Here is a 20606-nt window from a genome sequence, read left to right as displayed (position 1 = left end):
AGGACCCCGGGATCATGACCTGAGCCGAAGGCAGACGCTTAATGACTGAGCCGCCCAGGCGCCCCTATTCACTCCCTCTTTACTCTTTCTCCACTCACATTCTGATATATTTGATGTGCATCCTCTTATTTGTTGGTGGTCTTGTAAAACCAGTAGTATTTTGTATGCTTGTGTTTTTAATGTACATAAATGATACTATACTGTGAATTTTTTTTTTACATTTCTTTTTTCCACTTGGAACTGTATTTAATATCCGTCCTTGATGCTTTATGTATATCTGAACCATTGATTTTTAACTGCTGCATAGCATTTCATATTTTGTGGCATTCACTGCCTTTTACTTTTTGTTGCCTTGTAATGAGAGCTGGATTGCTCCCAGCTCCCTATTACTACAGACAGCTTTGTGATGAATAGTCTTGTATGTAACCCCTGTGGACTCAGCAGGATGGCTGGATTTATATATGTGTAACTTGTCCAGGTTCTGTCACGTTGCTGTCTGGAATGGCTGTACCAGTCTACACCCCCATCAGGAGGGTGGGCAAGACTTTTACTCCCACAGCCCTGCCAACACTTGGCAGTATCTTGCTTTTTAATTTTTGCCAACGTGTTGAATATGGAGTGATACATGTAATCCTAATTAAAAAGCTGTGTTGTGCTATCTAAATATCTAGCTCAAGCAGAAATTATGGCTTAGTTGAAAGCTTCTGCTTAATAAACATAAACTGTTATTTTTCTTTTCATTCCTGGCTGCACTCTTCGTGAGATCATAGTTGTTTTAATTGTGCCTCTTCTCCTACCACCCCCAGCACCTTTCTTGGAACCCTAAATTTGACAGAAATAGTGTGAGCAACCATTTCTGGGCTTTCTTTTTTCTTAAATAGCTTTATTGAGATATTTACAAACTTTACAGCTTACCCATTTAAAATATACAATTCACTGGTTTTTAGTATATTCGCAGGTTGATGCAGCCATCATCACGACCTAATTCTAGAACGTTTCTGTTCCCTTACAAAGAAGTCTACCCATTAGTTCCCTAAGCCCCCTTTTTTTGTCTTTTGATTTATAAACGATACCTTGCTCTCTAAATTTCACTGACAAATCAGTGTTTTCTTGTTTTTTAACTTACCTAGAAATTCCTTTAGGTTTTTTAAAAATAGAAATTAGTATATGTAATAAAGGTCCCTGTTCAGACTGGTGTTGAGAACGTCTATTCAGCTGTTGGTCTTTACTAATGAACAGAAGCATTGTTTTTCTGCAGGCATTGGGAGAATCTTTAGGAAAAGGCGATGATCATAAGGACATGGATATCATTACCAAGTTCCTTAAGGTATGTGCTTTTAGTCTAGGAAAGGACATTTGGGTTGGTTAAAAACTGTTGTTGAATTTTTGGATGATTTAAGGGTTAAGGACTGGAAAGGGAATCCCTCAGTAAACACGTTTTGCACATATACAGTTTATGATATTGCTGTGCACTGGGATATAGAAGTTAATCAAAGGAGACGTATATTTACTTCACTGCTGCACTTTAAAACTGACTTGTTAATGTAAACACGCAGAATCAAAGCAGTGGAATGAACAAGAAGTTGGGGGAGTTCAAAATTTTTTTTAAAAACACTCCAGGAGGGAGTGCAGTGAGGCGAGTGTTCCAGAAGCTTTTATGAGTGGTGATGACAGTAAAGAGAGGAAGGAGGTGGGAAGACCTTGGCAGTGAAAAAAAGCAAACCCATCAGCAACCTTTCAGAGACTGTTCATTTTTTCAGTCCTACAGATAGCTGCATATTCCTGCTCTGATGAGCTCAATCCATCTTGCTCCTCAGCATTTCTTACTTTACTGGTTTAGGTAGAGTGTGTGCAAATGCCAGATTCATTTTAGCACTTATTCACAAACTATTTGTGTTCAGGCCAAGAGATTAAAATGCAAGAAGTGCTTTTACTTGTATTAACAATACAACATATTAGTCGTCAAGATTCTCAGTCTATTGAGGATATGGCATGGAATTAGATAGGCGTGGGAACTAGTGTGAACTAGAATTTTCCTTTCTGAGTGACAGCCTATCTTTATAGAGGCTACCCATAGGTAATGCCACTAGGGGGGGTATGTCCTCTGCCACCTTCCCTGTGTACCTGCCTCTAGAAACCATGCTCTTGATGCATTTAAACCCAAGGGGCACTAGGGTGGCTTTCCAGGGCTGGATGGAGGGGTTATAGTTTATTTCTGTTCTTTGTTTTCCTTCTTTCTCCTTTGGTCAGGTGTTTTATTGGGAATATTTAATTAAATCATCATCTCTACTACAAAAGCAGAAAGTCCAAATAGAGGCGTACCCTGTTTTATAGTGCTTGGTTTTATTGTGCTTTGCAGATAATGCTGTTTTCTTCGGTGGTTTTTTGTTGTTGTTTTGGGGTTTTTGTTGTTGTAGTTTTTACAAATGGATGGTTTGTGGCGGCCACGTGTGGAGCAAGTGTATCAGCACTGTTTTTCCAACAGAATTTGTTCACTTTGTGTCTCTGTCACATTTTGGTGATTCTTGCAATATTTCAAACTTTTTCTTTGTTACTGTATTTGTCATGGTTAATTGTGATCAGTGATTAGGACATGAGAGCTCAGATGATGATGAGCCTGTTTTAGCAATAATGTATTTAAATTTTAAGGGGGGAGGGGGAGAGGAAGAGAGAGAATCTCAAGTAGGCTCCGTGCCCAGCGCAGAGCCCGATGCGGGGGCTCACTCTCATGACCCTGAGAACAGACCTGAGCTGAAATCAAGAGTCGGATGCTTAACCGACTGAACCACCCAGGCACCCCAGCAATAAAGTATTTTTTAATTAAGGTATATATATGGTTTTTTTTTTTAGATGTAATGTCCTATACTTAATAGACTACATTATAGTGTAAACATAACTTTATGTGCATTAGGAAACTAAAAAATTCACTTGACTTTATTGTGAACTTGCTTTATTAATGCGGTGGTGTGGAACCAATCCTGCAGTGTCCATGGGGTATGCCTGTATTACAACATCATACTTGGAGGATTAATTATCACAGCACATATGGTATTATGGCAAATAAGTCTAGGTGGGTTGAATTTTAGTAGAAATACGAGTGAAAGTTTATTTCTGTCAAAGTTACCTATGAAATATGAAATTTGATAGTTCTTGTTAGGGGGAAATTGATTATCTTTGAACTAGGAATACATACATACATAGAATAGGGAAGTTTGTGACTTGCCAAAAGCACTACAAAATATATATGTTGTGTATGACAAAATAAGAAATAGTTCATTAGATATTGATGCTATTTTAATTAGAAAAAAATTTAATTTAAATATATATTGTTTGTGAGTTAGAGAACTTTTAAACCTTTTGAACCACTGGGTGGCATCGTAGTCTAAATTTACCCATTCTTTCAACAGTTTCTTCTTGGTGTTTGGGCTAAAGAACTGAATGCCAGAGAAGATTATGTGAAGCGCAGTGTGCAGGGCAAACTGAACAGTGCTACTCAAAAACAGACTGAGTCCTATCTCAGACCCCTTTTCAGAAAGCTACGGAAAAGGGTAAGGTTCCTCGAAAAATGCTGTTACATAACTGATTAAAAAAAAGAATATATAAAGTTTGAATAAATGGCAGTCTGTAATTATACACAGTAGCTTCCAAAAATAGTTAATGCTTTTTTTTCTTTTCCAGAATCTTCCTGCTGATATTAAAGAATCCATAACAGATATTATTAAATTCATGTTGCAGAGAGAATATGTAAAGGTACATTACCATGTTGGGCATCAGTATCATGGTTATGAGCTTATCTAGGTTGTATGTGCATAATACCTTCATTTGGTGTGGGAGTATTTTACATAGGAGCTTGAAGCATAAATGTGAAATGAATTAGTAGTAAAAAAAAAAAAAAAAAAAAAAAAAACAAACCCAAAACCTTTTATCTAATTCATTGTCAGCTTTCTTATTAGGCATTGATAATAAACTTTTCTGACCACATTGGTTTTTTAGTCATTTTTAAGGTAGGTGTGAAGATTCTTCAGAGTATGAACTGGCTATAGGCAATGTTCATTTCATGAATGGGATTGGATTTCAAAGATTATTCAAGATTATGGCTTGGAACAAATTTTCCCATAGAAACGATGTTATGTAGATTAGTTTCCCACTCCAGCTATAAAAGCCTACCTAATCTGTAATACAGTTAAATTATTGTACTAATGATACAATGGAATTTAACCACCCTTTATACTTGTATAAGAAAATGTTCCAAGTAAGGCCGCCAGAATTCATCCCTCCCATTTCAGAACAGCAATAGCAGACCCCTTGTTAGGGAAGACTTTTCCCCTTGCCCCAGTGTCTTTGATCCCGAATGGGCTCGAGGCTGCGGCAGGAGGAAAGAGCTTCCCGTGGCCCAGCGCTCCTGGAGTGGAGTTCAGAAAGGGGAGTGGGAGGCTGTCAGTTGGTGCAGGGAACGTAAAAAGAATGCCTGCCGTACCAGTAGTGGGGATTGGAAATGTGCCCCTGCGTCTGGCCCATCAGCAGAGTCTCAAGAGGGAAGCTTCTAGTGGCAGTGCCTCTCAGGAGTGAGGAGGAGGGAGTTTCAGCCAACAGTTCTACTGACCATTCCAGAGTAGTAGGTGGGCCTCTGGCAGAAAAGTGGGGGTGCCAGTGCTTACTCCTGCGGTTGGAGTTTCTGTACTCAAGCAGAGGGTGGGCTAGCACATGTGGGGGCTGGAGCCTCGTGCTCATGAGGCGAATGTAGTGATTTTACTCGCTCTGTTGGAGAGCCAGTTTGTTTTATCAAAGGGAATGTTTTTGTTTTGTGCCTATAAATTTTATGCCTTTATAGTTTCTAGTAGATGCATGGTACTTAGTAAGGACGGTTGCCTCGGAATGGATGGATAAGATCACTGTTACTGCAGAAAGAAAGCAAATCACTTGCCAACTAGTGAGCATGCCTTCCCTTTTGTTACTTTTTGCATTTTCATATTTGAGAGGCATGTGAAAGTTTATTTTATGTAAACTGAAGAACCAAGAAACTTTAATAACCTGTTTGGGCAGCTTTCCTTAGAAATTTGGGGGAACTAAATATTGGACATTTTATCAGTTAATATCCAGTGTGAAGAGTGATACAAGTCAGAATCTGTGATAAAAGTGTGTAACATGTTCTTTAAAATTAAACTTTATAAAACTGAGTAGGGCAAATTCAAATTTGTGTTCAGGGTAGAAATGATCTTCCAGTTAGCCTATTTGTAGTACCTGATTTTTAAAATCAACTCTGCATATCAATCACATAGGTCTTTGGTTTTCAAAACTAAAATCTCCTCGAGACCTGACTGTATGAACCTCCCTGAAACCCTAGGGGTCTTTCAGAATTTACTTGATTTCTATTTTATTCTCCTTTTTTTCCTTCTAGGTAGCCAGACTTGGTTTAGAAAAAAAGCCATTTCTTCAGCGGGTTCTCTCCTTACATTCTGTAGCTTTTCTTTTAACGTTATTGGCAGGTGGGAGGTGTAGAGGGGCCAAAGTGAAACGATCTCATCCTGTAACTATTCGGCTCGAGGGTTAGTATTTAATCTGTTTACACCTCTGCTGTGGACCCTGTATGATAGTCCCAGCTCACAGAGCCCCCACTGCTTTCAGAGGCCTGCAGGGCTGTGCACACAGTAGACATAGTTGCAGGTTGGATTCTGAAGAACCAGTTAGCCTCCATCTTCAGCGTGTGACCACCTGCGGAGAAGACTGGGTCTAGAGGAGACCCAAACTAGAGTTTCTGTCAGTGCATCAAATTACCTGCCTGGTAATTCCAGATCTGAAATGTGTTAGTTGCCAGTGCACAAAGGCTACAAAGGAATGTTTGTCTTTTTACTCACAGGATTAGCTTTGGTTTCTGGTTTTCCATGGACTTGGGCAGGGCAGTCCATCACCTCATATTTTAATTTCTTTTGTTTGAATAATGGGAACGGTAATACTTTCAACATGCTCAAGAGATGGATGAAAATTATGTCATAAAGGGCTGGGAAATACTTCACAAATTGGGACCAACCCAGTATTTCCTTTTCTAATCTCTTAAACTTTTCTTTTTAGGCTAATGATGCTTATCTTCAGATGGCCATTGGAAATGCCCCTTGGCCCATAGGTGTCACCATGGTTGGTATCCATGCCAGAACTGGCAGAGAAAAGATTTTTTCTAAGCATGTTGCACATGTTTTAAATGATGAGACACAGCGGAAATATATTCAGGTAAGCAATTGGGAGGGAAAGAAATTGCTCTGGAGGTTAACATTCTACAATTCCCAAACTGTCAATTTTGAGAGCAGGAGAAGAATTATAGCAAATTGGATATATGATAGAACACAGGTCCACTTTTAAGTACTTATGTTTAAGACCTCTCCACGGAATAAAATAGAAACCTTGTAAGTTTCATATATGACACCAGACAGGGTGAGGTGTTGTGCTTTAATTACGTCAGCATTGAAATAATGCTATTTCAGTTGGCTTTGGAAGTTTGGTGAAGGACAAATTTAGACTATTTAGCAGTAAATCTCATTTTGTTATTTTCCAGATAGATTTAACATCTACTGGGTTAAAAAGAAGGTATGAGTAGTAAAAATCTGGCTTTAATGAATAAAATTATTTTTCAGTAACATTTAATGACCCTTCTTGACACAAACAGGGCTAAAGGTTTAAGTTTATTTTCTTATGGTTCTCTGTGCCTCACATAAACTTGTTTCTGTTGGGTAAAACTTTTCTCCTTAGTTGGGGGGAAAAACGTCAACTGTTAATGCCACTTTTGCCAAATTGTCAAAAATCCCGGATTGTGTCCAATGACTTGTGCCAGATGTTAATTCTAAAGTTTGAAGATGATACTCAGGAAGTTTACTTAAAATGTAAAATTTGCTTAGAATGCATAACGTGCTTTCAGGTTTTGTGCCAGAGAGCAATTATTACCATATTCATGAATTATCTTGTTATGTGATTTCAATCCCAAGTGCTGAAGATTAACTTGTGCTTCATGCTTTATGCCTTATTCATATATATTAGCATTTTCAAATAGTTCAGCTTGACTCCCTAATATGAATTGTAGAATTTATAGAGTTCAGATATACTTGTTGAAATTCAAAGACCTTTCCGTTTTTTTAATAACCAGCAGTGACTGTATTGAAGGCAAAAAGTTTATTTCAGCAGGGGGTTGGGGTGGTGGGGAAAGTCGTTTGGCTTTAACAATAGAAAACAGTTTCCAAAGATTAAATTCGCTAATTGTGTTCAACTGTACCATGGCGAAAGCCAGTGTGTCTGTAAAGTCCATATAACAACATAAATTGTCTCAAAAACAGGTTTTTGCTTTTCAGGAATGGCACGATTTCCACTTCCGCTCAAACTGATTTTCTTCTTAAAAATATATCTAACATTTTTAAAGATTTCTGATTTATTTTTAGAAGCTGTATAATGACCTATTCTTCCATTGGTCTTCCTTTTTAACTGTTCCCTTCCCATTTAAAAAAAATCCTCCTTTTCCCCCCAAGATGATGAGGGAAAATTGGTAAGTAACTAACCTTTAGGAGGGTGTTTGACTTGAACCCAGTAATTTTCTTGTGGACAGATGTTAATATGATACTGCAGTCAGGTGGACTCATAGCAGGTTGAGTGCGGGATGCCGCAGGAGACTGAATAATGGATCCATGTCTAGGTGGATGCTAGTGAGATGTCATGGGGTTCTTAGTTACCTCAGTATTGTCCTGTTAAACATTTTAATGACTGATTTGGTTGACTCTACAGAGAGGTTTATTTATCAGATTTACGGACAAGGGTAGGGTGTGTGTTAAGGTAGAAAAGACATTGGCATTCCAAAAGTTCTTGACAGACTGACGGAAAGAACAGATTCTAAAAAAAATAATATTTAGCAAGGATGACCATAAAAAACATTTGGATCCAGTGACCTGCTTGCTTGACTATACAGTCTGAGCAGTGTATATATGAGAAAGGATTAGGGAATTTAGTAAGCTATACATGCAATAAAATTGATATTATGATATGGCTGCTACAGAGTCTAATGGTAGCTTATGCTACATTATTAGACATAATAATTTAATTGTAGGTTCCACGAGGCAAGAACATAGTTCACTGTTACATACCCAGAGTCTAGAACAGTACCTTAGTCAAAAGTGGGTGCTCCATAAATATTTGCTGATTGAATGAATATTGTATAGGACAAGAAATGTGAAAGTCTTGTTACTTTTGTAGTTCTTTGAGAAAGGAGACTGTTGGGGATCTGGGCAAGAGAGCTGTAGATAATGGTGGAACTTTCTGGCAGAAAAGGGAGTCAATTTGTCCTATAGTTAAGGATCAGTTAAGGTATGGGAAGGAAGGCATGTTTTTAATCAGTGTAAGGAAACAATAGTTTTCTTTTTATTAAACGTTTATTTTTAGAATAATTACAGATAGACTCACAAGAGGTTGCAAAAATAGGACAAAGCTTTTTAACAGAAGTGCCCTGAGACAGGAGTAAGGCCACTGGGAAGATGTGAGGGGAGATCCCTGCCACTTGATGTTTGCAAGCATCACGTTAACTATTGCCCTTTTTGCTCCTCGGTATCTTTCATTCTGCTCTGCCATTTTCCCTTGGGGCCATTGCTTAAACCTAAGGTTGCAAACTCACATGCCCATGACAGTAGTAAGTGAGCTGAGCGGTTAGAAACACTTGACCCTCTGTCTTTTGTTTTCCTACTTTTCATATAGGCAAAATCGAAGCAGTATTTCATTTTGTCTCAACTCTGTCATAACAGGGGATGATGAAGGCTAGTGGGAGGGGTCAGCTGATGTTTAACCCTCACTGGTGCTGGAGTCACTTCAACTCGTTGTTCCCTTGGAGGGATAGGGAGGGGTCAGTGTTGCTTGATCTTCCACCTTTTTTTTTTTTTTTTTTAATATGCCAAATATCTTAATTTTTTCTAAAAAAAAAAAAAGTATTTTATTTTAAAACAGTGACACCAAATTAAATTAGCATTGTATAAGGACAAATAAAATGCTGGGTTTTTTTTATGTCTTAACATAAACCTGTGGTGCTGATCAGCTCAAGGCCAAAGAACACTGCCATCCCCACGTGAGAGTTTTATGAAATTCTTGATGGCGATGAACGGAGTAATTTGTCTTTTGAGTCCTTCGCCTGTTAAATATATTATTTGAAGATTAAGTCAGGGGTTGACAAACTTGTCTTAAAGGGTAAGATAGAAAATACTTGAGGCTTTGCGTTTCCCAGGTGTCTTTTGCACCTCTTGGACCCCACAGCTGGGGTGTGAAAGCAGCTGGTGGCTGCGTTCCAGGAAAGCTCCACTTAGGAAAGAAGCGTGTGGCCTGTGGACCCTAGTTTGCTGACCTCTGGTAACTGCCTGACCCACACATTTTCTTCCTTAAGATATTGGCTGAGTAGGTAATCATGGAAGTCCTTCAGTAGGGTAACTGTCTTACTAAATTGAGATACAGTAGACCTCTAAAAGGCGGTGGGTGTGTGAGGTGTGCTCCTCTTCATTGTACAGCCCAGTGATTCTTGGTATGTGACATAATTTACCAAGACAGAGAACAACATCTAGATACAGAATGCTTCTAACGGCACCGCCGAAGTTTGTTCATGCCTTTTCCCAGCCCAAGTCCTCTTGCCATCAGAAAGAACCTATAGGTTAATTTTGCCTCTTCTTGGACATCATTTAATGGAATCTTGGATGTATGGAATAATTATTTAAAGATCCTGGTGAGAAATGTCTGTGTTAGGAAATATGGTTGAAAACAATTCAAGAGGCTATTTTATTGTACCATGATTTCATCTTCGGGTTTTATGCAAACCTCTATAGAATTTAAACTGTGAAAGTTATTTGAAGTGTTCTCTCACTCACAAAAATTAAACACACCATAGGGAGGGTTTTTTCACCATGCAGATCAAAGAAAAGTTGTATAGTTTATTAGCTAGCCTCAAATCTGCGGTTAGATTTAAAATGGTATTAGTAACTTCAAGAACTTTGTTTGCCAAATACAGATTGTAACCTTTGGCCCAGATTTGGGTAAAGCTTCTTTTATACAGATTATAGTAAGCTCTTGGTTATTGATGAGACTTTATAATTGAGTCATTTAAAGACCTCTCTTGAAAAGGTTCACGTCTTGGGCATTCTTGTCTGTAAAGATGAGAAGGAGGAAAAGCTGAAATGCACCTCAGGTGGCTGTTTGCTTGGCAGGTCCACTCTCCACTCTTCCTCACCTTGTCCTGTGCCCCCAAAACCTGGCTTTTATGAACACTATTGACAGGCTCCCTTGCCTTTTGGTTCCGATTGGGGTAGGCAGTGAGAGGGACGGGAAGGCGTTGTGTAGGTTTGGGGTATTTATTTCCTTACCTTCCTCCCTGTGAGGTCACTAAGGGTTGATGGCACCTCCTGTCGGAGGCCATAGCTTCTCCCAGATGGCTGTCTGCATACAGTTACCATCTCTGGGCTTCGGTTAACTACCCCTCCCCCCTTCCTTGCCCCTCAGAGCACAGGCTGGGTACTGCTTCTCAGTATTGCTAGCTCTGGGGCACTAGACTGTCTCCTGTTGGTCCCATGTCCCGCCCATCCCATGTCTTCGTGAAGTTCTTGGAATTACTACCATCAAGTTTTTGAGTTTGAGTATGCTCTTTGTTTCCTGCTGAAACGTCCCTGATATATCTAGGTTAATCTGTGTACTGTGTTACAACAGATTTTTGGGGGGATTAGATGATTAAGGAGTAATATTCATTCTGAATAATTTTTCTTAGAGTTGCACTATTATAAAAGGCAAATGTCCCATAACAGTCTGCTCTGACAAGTTGTTGTTTTCAGTAATCTAAGTTACTAAATTCTCTAGTAAATCCCAACATTTTCTCTTAGTTATTTCAATCTGTATTTCAGGTTTTGGCATATATACTAGCATTTGCCAAATTTATTTGTTCATGGAGCATTTGTAAATTTATAATATATTCATGTATTGCCCCAAATGGTAAAACAGACACTTTAGTCACTGCACTGAGTGGTCACAACTTGATCCATATGTTGAATATACAGTCTCATGGTTAGCTGGTAAACATTCCCTAAGCATCGAAGTATATGTCACATTTGTGGGTCATGTGGCTTCATGTTACCTCCTGGCATTCTTGGCTATGATCCACCCTTTCTTAAAGGCAGGTTATTGCTTGATAACATACTGTTTACCCATTTAATACTTTCTGCCATATTAAATTTTTAGAGAAAATTACTGCTAGCATTTATCAATCATATACATCACCTTTTAATATCACAGAATACCAGTGTTCAGTAGAAACACATTTTGGGGAATGCTGATTTAAGCAGTGCATGTTTCTTTTTCAGCTGACAGCTGAACTGATAGTAAACAGACATTTAAGTTGGGGTACTAAATCTATTTCTCAACTACATGCTTGAAAAAAAGGTCACCCTGCACTGGGAAAGCCTGGTAATCAAATAAAGGAAGTCTCCCAGATGGGTCACTTAGTATAAATCCTAACTTAGCTAATTAGCTAAGCAGGCAAGTGCTGTTTTCAAAATGGAATCCTCACTTGTGATTGTGCTTTGTTACTTTCTGTGAAACAACGAGCCTATGAGCTAGAAATACGTTGTTTCTTTTCTTTCTTTTTTTAAAGATTTTATTTATTTGACAGAGACACAGTGAGAGAGAACATAAGCGGGGGGGAGGGGGGCGCGGGCAGAGGGAAAGGGAGAAGCAGGCTTCCCACTGAGCAGGGAGCCAGATGCGGGACTCGATCCCAGGACCCAGGGATCATGACCTGAGCAGAAGGCAGACAATTAACGACTGAGCCACCCAGGCGCCCTTAGAAATACATTCTCTTGAAGCATTCAGACAAGTGGAAAAATGAATGCAGCTGTTTCTTACCATAAACAATAAAGGCAGACTGAGTTAGTCCTGAGTTACCGGTTTTGCTTAAGTGTCCATTAAGTTCTACAGATACTGAAAATTCTTATACTTTTGAGATACTTGCAGTGGGACTTTACATCATCCCAAGTAGCAAGATCCAGATAAGTTATTTAAAAGGCTAGAATGAGTTATTTAGATGAATGCAATTTTAATGGTCTTGGGTGAAAAGAATTCCTGTAGACAGTTTTTGAAGGAATGGGCCTTTTATTTTATGCCTAACTGTGGGTGTTAGTTGAAATTGTGGAAATTAACTTTGCATTATTAAGCACACGTTCTTTGAATATTCTGTTTCAGGTCAGCTGAGTATTCCTTCAGTCCAAAGTCAGGATTAATTCTTGCGTCATGTTAATTCATTCCTTTATTAGAACTTTGGCAGCTCACTGACAGAATTTTAAATAGCTAGGTAGAAAATGTCACTCATAGAACACTACATCAAAAACTAATGATGTACTGTACGTATGGTGACTAACATAATAAAATTAAAAAAAAAGTCACTCAGCTAATCTCTTACTCTTCACATTCTTGGGCTGTATCACTAGACAGATCTGTACTTTCATTTTCAAGACTTTGTTCTTAGAGTGTAGACTAGTGACAGGGACAGAAGTAATTGATGTGATGAAATGTCTTCTTTATATTTCAATACAAAGATTACTTAAGAACAACAAAATCATCAAGTCCTAGTAACTAATGAGAGTTTATAAAAGGCAAGTCTAGCGAAAGAATTGTGATTGTAGTTTAGTTCGGTTTTAAAAAGTTACTGTTTTCTGCAATAATAATTGGTAGTTTTTTAGTGGATGCAAGTTGATGTTGTGGTTCATTGATTTATCTGGGTATAAGCAATGTTCATTATGTAGAATTTGTATTCTGTATCACATGCTATAATACACCAAACTGTATCTGTATTTGATATTTTTATACTTTATCTAAAATATTCTGTAACGCTTTCAATTAGATTTTTGGAAAGTTGTGAAATACACAGAATTTACTGTGTTCATCACTTTTAAGTGTACAGCTCATCAATTAGACTTTTATTTAAATGCATATATTTTTCTAGAAACATACTGATGAAAAAAATAATCAGTTTGGTTAAATTTGTGTGGGGAGGAGTCCTTAAGGAGCCATTAATGTAAACTGGGTAGAATCTGGAAGGATCAAGATGTGGGGCTGTTAGGCATCTCTTCTAAAAGGCCAGACTATAGGATGGGGCTGAAAACAAGGGAGTGGTTGAGAATTTAGGGTAAGTACCCTAGAGGTTCCTTCTCCCTTACCCAAGTGAGCCTTTCTCTAGCAAAAAGCTAGTTAACTTCCTGAGGGATTTGTACTGTTCAGGAAGGGTGGCATGCTGTAGTGAAAACAGTATACTTAGCTGAGAGCCTATGTATTGACAAATGAGCCCTGTAGGTCCTATTCTGCCCTGGTTCCTGTGATGCTGGAACCCGGGTTTTTACCTTCCCACTCAGGAATTGAGAGGATTCTTCTCTTTGAACTGACTCAAAAGATAGGCAGTTATTGACACTCAGTAGTCCTCCAATGAAAAAAAAAAAACAAAAAACCTAGCTTTCTGCCATATTGTCCCCAGAAGCAGCTCCATTGACAAACCCTTTCCATTCAGGGAGTTTCCCTTAACTCTTCAGTGCCTTATGCATAAATATGAATGTTCACCTAGGATCATCAGACCTTTAGAGAAAGTTTACAATGTGAAAGCGACACAAACCATAGAAAAAAAGGAATTCAGAGAAAGAAGGAACGGGGGAAAAAAAACAAACCTTCAGTTAAAAGCTTGCTTAATATCCTTAGCTAAGGCTGTACCCTTGAAATAACAGTATGCCACAAAGAACAGAGAATCAAAATTAGCTCCTACAAATTAAACATTATAGCGGAAATTCAAAAGTTAAAAGAGTTAGAAGGATAAGAGAATGAGGGAGTCCATCTAGAAAGATCTGCACTATTCAGATTCCAGGAAGAAGCGAACAGAGAAATTGGAGGGTAGGAAGTAAAGATGAATGCAGAAAAACTTCCCAGAGCTGAAGGGTATGAGTGTCTAGAATGAAAAGCATTCTAGCACTGAATACATAGCAAATGAACAGGAAAGCTCTCACATCAAGATCTGATATAATGAAATATTGGAAGGCCGAAGATCAAAAAAAAAAAAAAAAAAGACCTTAAATGCTTTGGGAGAAAAGAAATAGGTCATTTACAGGGACTCAGGAATTCAGATGCCATCGTACTTCTCATTAACAGTTCTGGAAGCTGGGAGACTGGAAGAGTACCTGTGTCATAGCAAGGAAAATAATTTTCAACTCAGTTAACACTCTTCTCTGAACTATCAGTTAAGTGTTAATATAGGCTAAAGATATTTTCAGACGAGTCTCAGAATGTCTTCAGACTGTGACCTCTCACATATCCTCTGGAATCATTACTATAGCTAACATTTACATAGTGCTCACCCTGTGCTTCACTTTATTTAGCACTTTAGAGCAACAATATGAGGTTGATGGTACAATTTCTCTGTTTTCCAAGTAGAGAAACTGAGCCATGGAGAAGTTAGTTCCCAAGGTTCCAGAGCTAGGAAGTGGTGGAATGAGGACTTGAACCTGGGTAATCCGAAGTCCACTGTGTTAGATCGCCTCTACCAGAGGACATGTTCCACCACGGTGATGGAGAGAAACGAAAAAGATCCAGGAAACAAGATCCAGCACAGGAGTGGATCAAAAGGAACTGCCAGGTTGGAGGTGAAGGGATGCTCTAGGGTAGTAGCAGCACAAAGAGATCCGGAGTTCATTTGTTCTGGAACACATGGAGGGCTCCAGGAGAAAAATGGAACAGATAAATTACCTGTTACGTTCGGTCATATGGAGCGTAGTCTGCTGGTGGAGAATGAACTGGTGGTATCTCCATAAACAGATAAATATGAAAGGGGATATCATAATATACCACGTGGCTCTGCTTTGGATAATATTTGTGTAGACTGTCTGCAGTAAATCCTGAATGTTGCCTTCACCAGGAATTGTGATTGGGGAGGGTGGGGAAGAGAACCGCCTTTACATGTGTGAGCCTGTGAAGGGCCAGTGGGTGTGGTGTAAGAGGATTAAATGTCCGCTTTCACAGTAGGAAGTCAGTACAGACTATTCTTTTGAGACAGAAGGAAAATCAAGCACTGTCTCAATATTTAGAAAGATGGCAGTAAATACCAGAAGAAACACGAGATTTAAAGTGGTTGCCTCTGGGGTGCTAGAATTAGGGATTGGAAAGGCTGAGGCAGAGGACTGACATTATTTAATATATGACATTATACACAAAACATGGCATAGTTTCCCTGTCTTAGCCCATAACCTGTGTGTTGGCAAACCTTGAAGGTTCTATATGCAGAGTATATCTGCGGTCTGGCCCCTTCTCAACACCGTCACTGCCGCCACCTGGGCTCAACCACCAGCCTCTTTCACCTGAGTTACTGCAGCGTCTCCTGTCTGGACTCTGAGCTTTTATCCTTGCTCTTTTTTTTTTTTTTTTAAAGATTTTATTTGTTTATTTTAAGATTTTATTTATTTGACAGAGACACAGAGAGGGAACACAAGCAGGGGGAGTGGGAGAGGGAGAAGCAGGCTTCCCGCCGAGCAGGGAGCCCGATGCGGAGCTCGATCCCAGGACCCTGGGATCATGACCTGAGCCGAAGGCAGACACTTAACGACTGAGCCACCCAGGCGCCCCTTAAGATTTTATTTTTAAGTAATCTCTACACCCAACGTGGGGCTTGAACTTAGAACCCTGAGATCAAGAGTCGCATGCTCTACTGACTGAGCCAGCCAGGCGCCCCCTGTCCTTGCCCCTCTTCGGTATCTGCACAGCACCCAGAGCAATGCAGTTAAAATATGAATCCGATTATGATGCGCTCTCGCTCAGAGCTCTGCTGGCCACCGCCTATGTCCACACACACCCCTTCCCTGCTGTATTTTTCGCCATAGCATTTATCATCTAACATTAGGTGTTTTACATACTCCTTTTGTTTCTTGACTGTGTTCTCTCATTAGAAGATAATCTCAATGAGTGTGGGGATTTTTGTCTGCTCTGTTCCCTGTATTCTCAGCCTAGAGCAGTGCTTGGCACACTGTAGCCCCTGAATAAAGATTTCTTAAATGTACTGCTTTCATGGCAATAAAAATTACATTTAAAAGCACCAGTTTTTAAGAAGCTGTTTGCAGTAAGTTAAGCCAAGCAGTTCATTGTCTTACTGGCTTAAGCATCCTCAAGCAATCTGAAACAGAAATCCCGGGAGATCTAATTGAAAAGATTTGTTTCCATTTGGAAAATAACCATATGCTGCCCTGACATTACGCCCCTTGAAAAACTTGTGCTGCGTACTAGGAGTCCTTACTGCAAAAATGAATTGTAGTGTTTCATGGTAACTATTTATGACTCAGACTGTTGAATTTCACAACCTTTTGGCAACTGAGATTTCAGACAGGATACTGGTATTTATTTTTAAATCCTAGAATCTGCTTAGTGAGGTTAAGTAAGCATCACAAATATCTCCTATGAGGATCCAACAGCCAAGATTCCATTTCTTACAGGGAAAACCACCTCCAGCAGTCTGAACACCAGTTGGCCTTGTATTCGCTCATAATCATTCTTGCTGTGTTGCAGCCAACTAAGGCTGCTTGCCTTTCGTCGGGGCGGGCTTTCTCAAGCCCCCTTCCTTCTCACCTCTTTGTTCAGAAAATGTCCGGTGCCAGGCCAGTGCCATCACATATATCCCCGTGGCTACAAATCACATGTCTGCATACACATGGTTAGAACTCCCAGCGGGAGAAGTGGGACTGTGAGAGGGAAGGGTCTTCATCCTCAGGCGGGCGCCGAGAACACGTGAATGAGGAGCAGGGCGGAGGAAACGGTCTCTCTTTGCACTGCCTGCAGAGGTCGTCTTGGAAATCAGCTGAAACCTAACCTTCCTCCACACTCCTACTTCTTAAGTAGCAGAATGGACACTTTTCAGATCTATGAAGGACTTTAAGATGTTTGAAAATCATGACCCTCGGATGTCGAATGTGTTAGATTATAGTTCAGTTTATATTGGAAGGGATGTGTATTTGTGTTTAGTTAACTGTGACACCAAAGAGGTTTTGCAGGGACTTTTTTGGTTGTTGTTTTGCTTTTGGTGATTTCCCTGAGTGTAAGTAAGCATTGTTTGCATACTTAGGTGATTACGCAGTAAGAGTTCTAAATGCCTGACGATGATTTAGGTCCCCGTTACATCAGTGTACCTTTTCAGGCTGCGTTCTGCCCTTCCTCAAACTTCCAGATACGCCCTTCTGTTACTGCCTTGTATAATGATAGCCACACACTGCTTTTCCTGCTAGGTCCTGAAGCTCTTTCTTGTTTAAAGAGCCGATGCTATTTCATTGTATCATTTTGAGGAAAGATAATGAATCCTGAGAGAATCCTAGTTAAGTAGCAGGCAGTGTGCTGTATACTATTTCATATTCCGTATCCAGTAGAGCTCTGACCATAGTCAGCCTTTGGCCTGTGATAGGATTTCATTTGTTACTATGATAGGGACTGGGTGGCTTCAGGTTTGCCAACCCAAGGTGAGAAACCTTAAACTAATTTGTGCCAAATAATGCCTTGCGGGTCATTAAAATTAAGTGCCACTGTGCTTGGTGGTGGTGGTTTATATATAGATTGCAATAAAACACTGGGCAGAGTGTCTCCTTGTCAACAAAGAAGTTTGTAGACTGGTAGACGAAAGAGTTAGTAGGATTCACTGCTGCTGGAGAGCTTTTTCCAGAGTTGTTCTGGAGAGATCTGTAGTGGCATGCTGCAGGTTTCCTCTCTTGTCCCTCTCTTGTTGGTGAATTTGGATAATAACTTAAGAGGTATGTTTGCCCAGTGGTGGATGAGAGAGGGATAACTAAAAGCCAAATGCCAACTAAGGATGTTGAAAGATCACAGAAGGGTCTGTGAAGGGTGAGCTGAAAGAGACCGGATGAGTTCTAATAGTGACAGTTCTTGTCATCAATTTAGAAAGTTGCTACAAAGTTACAGATTGGCCAAGAAGTGGCCAAGCTGCAGAAGAGATAAAAGCACTTGAAATTTGTAAGGTCCGAATTTGTGTGTGTCGTAGTTGCCTGAAAAGAATCAGAGCCTGGTGACAGATGCCAAAGGTACAGAAGAGAAGCAGTACAGGGATCCTTCGACTAAATTCTGAAGGATTAGCCAGGTCAGGTTTGGGATGTTGTATTGTGTTCTTACGGTTACATTAGAATGATTTTATCATGTAATATTTGGTAATAGAAAAGAATATATGTAATATGTAAGTTAGGAAAGAAACAAAAAACCTATCTAGAGACCTGTTCCCAGCTTAAGAACTAGAACATTCTGAAGATCCTTGACTGTTTCCTCCTCTACCCCAGAAGTAACTGTTAGTCTGAATTTGTCATTGCCTTGCTTTTTCAAAAGTAATTCTACCACATTATGTGTGTATTTATAAGCCATATATTCTCTTTAAAGTTGATTTTCCCTTTTATTAGAATGACATTATACTTAATGTGGCCTTTGCCACTTGCTTTTTACATTCAACATTGTTTCTAAGATGCATGTATATCAGTTGTTCTCAACCAGAATCGCTCATCAGCAGAATTCCCCCATGAACACAGAAGATGATTTGAGTGGCTCTTTTCTCAGTTCTCGCAAGGATGGTACATATGCAGCACTTGCTAGATACGCAGGAGAGCAGCTGTCTGGGTACCTAGCGTGGGTGCTCAAGCTGGGCACTTGGGGCTTCACTCTCTGTTGGAACCTGCTGGAGTTCTAGTTAATTAATGTTTACTGCTGTAAAATGTTCCACTGGTGAGCATATTAAAGCTTATTCATATATTCTGCTCTCGTGGACATTTGGGTTGTTGCCAGGACTTTTGTTGTTACTGTGGACAGTTTCGCTCTATGTTGTATGTACCTTGGGTGCATGTGAATAAACATTTCTCTCCATGTACATCTGAGTGGTGTTGCTGGGGACTGCTACATCCTCATGGGGACATTGGTAAACCCGGGAGTAAAGCGAAGGGCGATTCAGAATAGTTCAGCTATATCATGACCAGGCTTTATTCTTATTTTCTTAGGGATTGAAGAGGTTAATGACCATTTGCCAGAAGCATTTTCCTACAGATCCATCAAAATGTGTGGAGTACAATGCACTGTGAAATCTGTGTATGGCGTCTAAGTAACGAGAAACAAGTGGACGTGCTATATGGACTTCTGGAATTCCCAACAGGAACGAGGGAAGAATAATGCGGTTTCCTGTGTTTGAGTTCTACCTAACTCTACTCTCTCGGTTTTAAGAAACGGTGTTGGCTCTCCTATCACATCTGGCTGCAAACTGATTTTTGTGTCATTTACTTTAAATAGTCAAAAAATTAAGTTCTGAAGACTTTTCCTTGAATTTAAATGTGGAGACAACTGTCCCAGAAGGGGGTCTAAAATGACATCTTCTCTCTGGACCTACAAGCTGGCAGTTAGAGGAGTGAAAAGGAACATTTGAGGATGGACTTAATTTCTTTCTGTAAAATATGGTAATTTTCACATTGTCTTTTATGTAGCATTTATAAAAAATATTTTTATATATTTCAACAAAAATATGGAACCATTTAATGAAACTTTATAGTCCTTAAATGTTGCTGAACTTTTGCCATCTTGCAGTAGAATTGGAATGTAAATGTTAATTACTGTTAATGCAAGTGTTTTTCTTGCATTTCAAGGCTTGCTTTTACCTTCTAAGGAGTGTAAATTTTAGTATTTGTCATCTCTTTGGGACAGAAGAATTAACAGGAAATCACAGTTCAAAAAAGATGGTATATCATACCAACAGAAGTTTAAATTAAGGAAGCCGAGTGCCTCAAGGTTCAAGGTGGGGCAGTGGATTGTTAAGCCAGCCAAGGATGGGGACGTTGTGACACCACTGGTTCTTCCCAGACCAGGACTGCCTGTGAGTCTCCCTGTCGCAGGGCCTGCGGTGGACCGCCGCTCCCGGCCCTGTGCCACAGCGCATAGGAGCAAGGCGCCGGGACTCTGGTCACTGCCTGACACAGTAGGCCATGGGTCTGAGTTGGCCCAGATGAGGACTTCTGAATCTCACGCAGTGTCCTGTGCAGCTAATCGTATAATGGTGACGAATCGCTGCGCTCTGCAAGTTGAGAAGCCTCAGTTAATAGAGGAAGGTGGGTGAATGGAACCGACCTGCCCAGGTGGAGTGACAGTGTCGGGTAGCAGTAAGGGGGTGCTCCCGAGTCAGCACTGCCAAGCTGGAGGACCCAGCTCTCCCCCCACAAGTGTGAGACCCTGGGCGTCACTCAGCCTTCTCTGCCTCCTTTTTGCCCCGTCTGCAAACGGTCGCGAGGCCTGGGGCTGTACACCTCAGCGTGCCGCCGTGGTGGTCAAGTCAAATAAAATGCTTAGCGTGCTGCCTGGTAAATGAGAGCTCAGCGGATACTGGTTCTTGTGTCCTCGTTCCTAGAGTGTTACCGCAGTAGCGTTCCTGAGCCCTGTGCCGAGGGGCGGTGTGTGCTCAAGTCAGGGCAACGCCAACGATGGAGGGGGCCGTGGCAGCAACAGCCAGAGGGGCAGGAGTGGTTACCAAGCAGGGACTGTGTCTGCGCTCAGTGACTGCTCCTGATTTCAGTCAG

General features: G+C 40.2%; 1 protein-coding gene across 6 annotated transcripts in view; it reads left to right on the top strand.

Moving 5' to 3' along the window:
- PRPF18 (pre-mRNA processing factor 18) overlaps positions 1-20398 on the top strand; it is a 74658-nt gene extending 54260 nt beyond the window's left edge. For all 6 annotated transcript variants that reach the window (XM_073879912.1, XM_073879910.1, XM_025853465.2 and 3 more), the window contains 5 exons: positions 1259-1327; positions 3408-3548; positions 3679-3750; positions 6070-6225; positions 19047-20398. In XM_073879912.1, the coding sequence (XP_073736013.1) occupies positions 1259-1327; positions 3408-3548; positions 3679-3750; positions 6070-6225; positions 19047-19127 (519 nt within the window). In that variant the 3' untranslated portion in view covers positions 19128-20398. The remainder of the gene's footprint in view (positions 1-1258; positions 1328-3407; positions 3549-3678; positions 3751-6069; positions 6226-19046) is intronic.
- Positions 20399-20606: the final 208 nt, after the last annotated feature.

Source organism: Callorhinus ursinus, unplaced genomic scaffold, assembly GCF_003265705.2.
Source record: "Callorhinus ursinus isolate GAN/ISIS: 27379988/994484 unplaced genomic scaffold, GSC_fseal_2.0 scaffold36, whole genome shotgun sequence".
Classification (NCBI taxonomy): domain Eukaryota; kingdom Metazoa; phylum Chordata; class Mammalia; order Carnivora; family Otariidae; genus Callorhinus; species Callorhinus ursinus.
The sequence above is the reverse complement of the archived record's forward strand: the minus strand, read 5'-3'. Positions and strand labels throughout refer to the sequence as shown.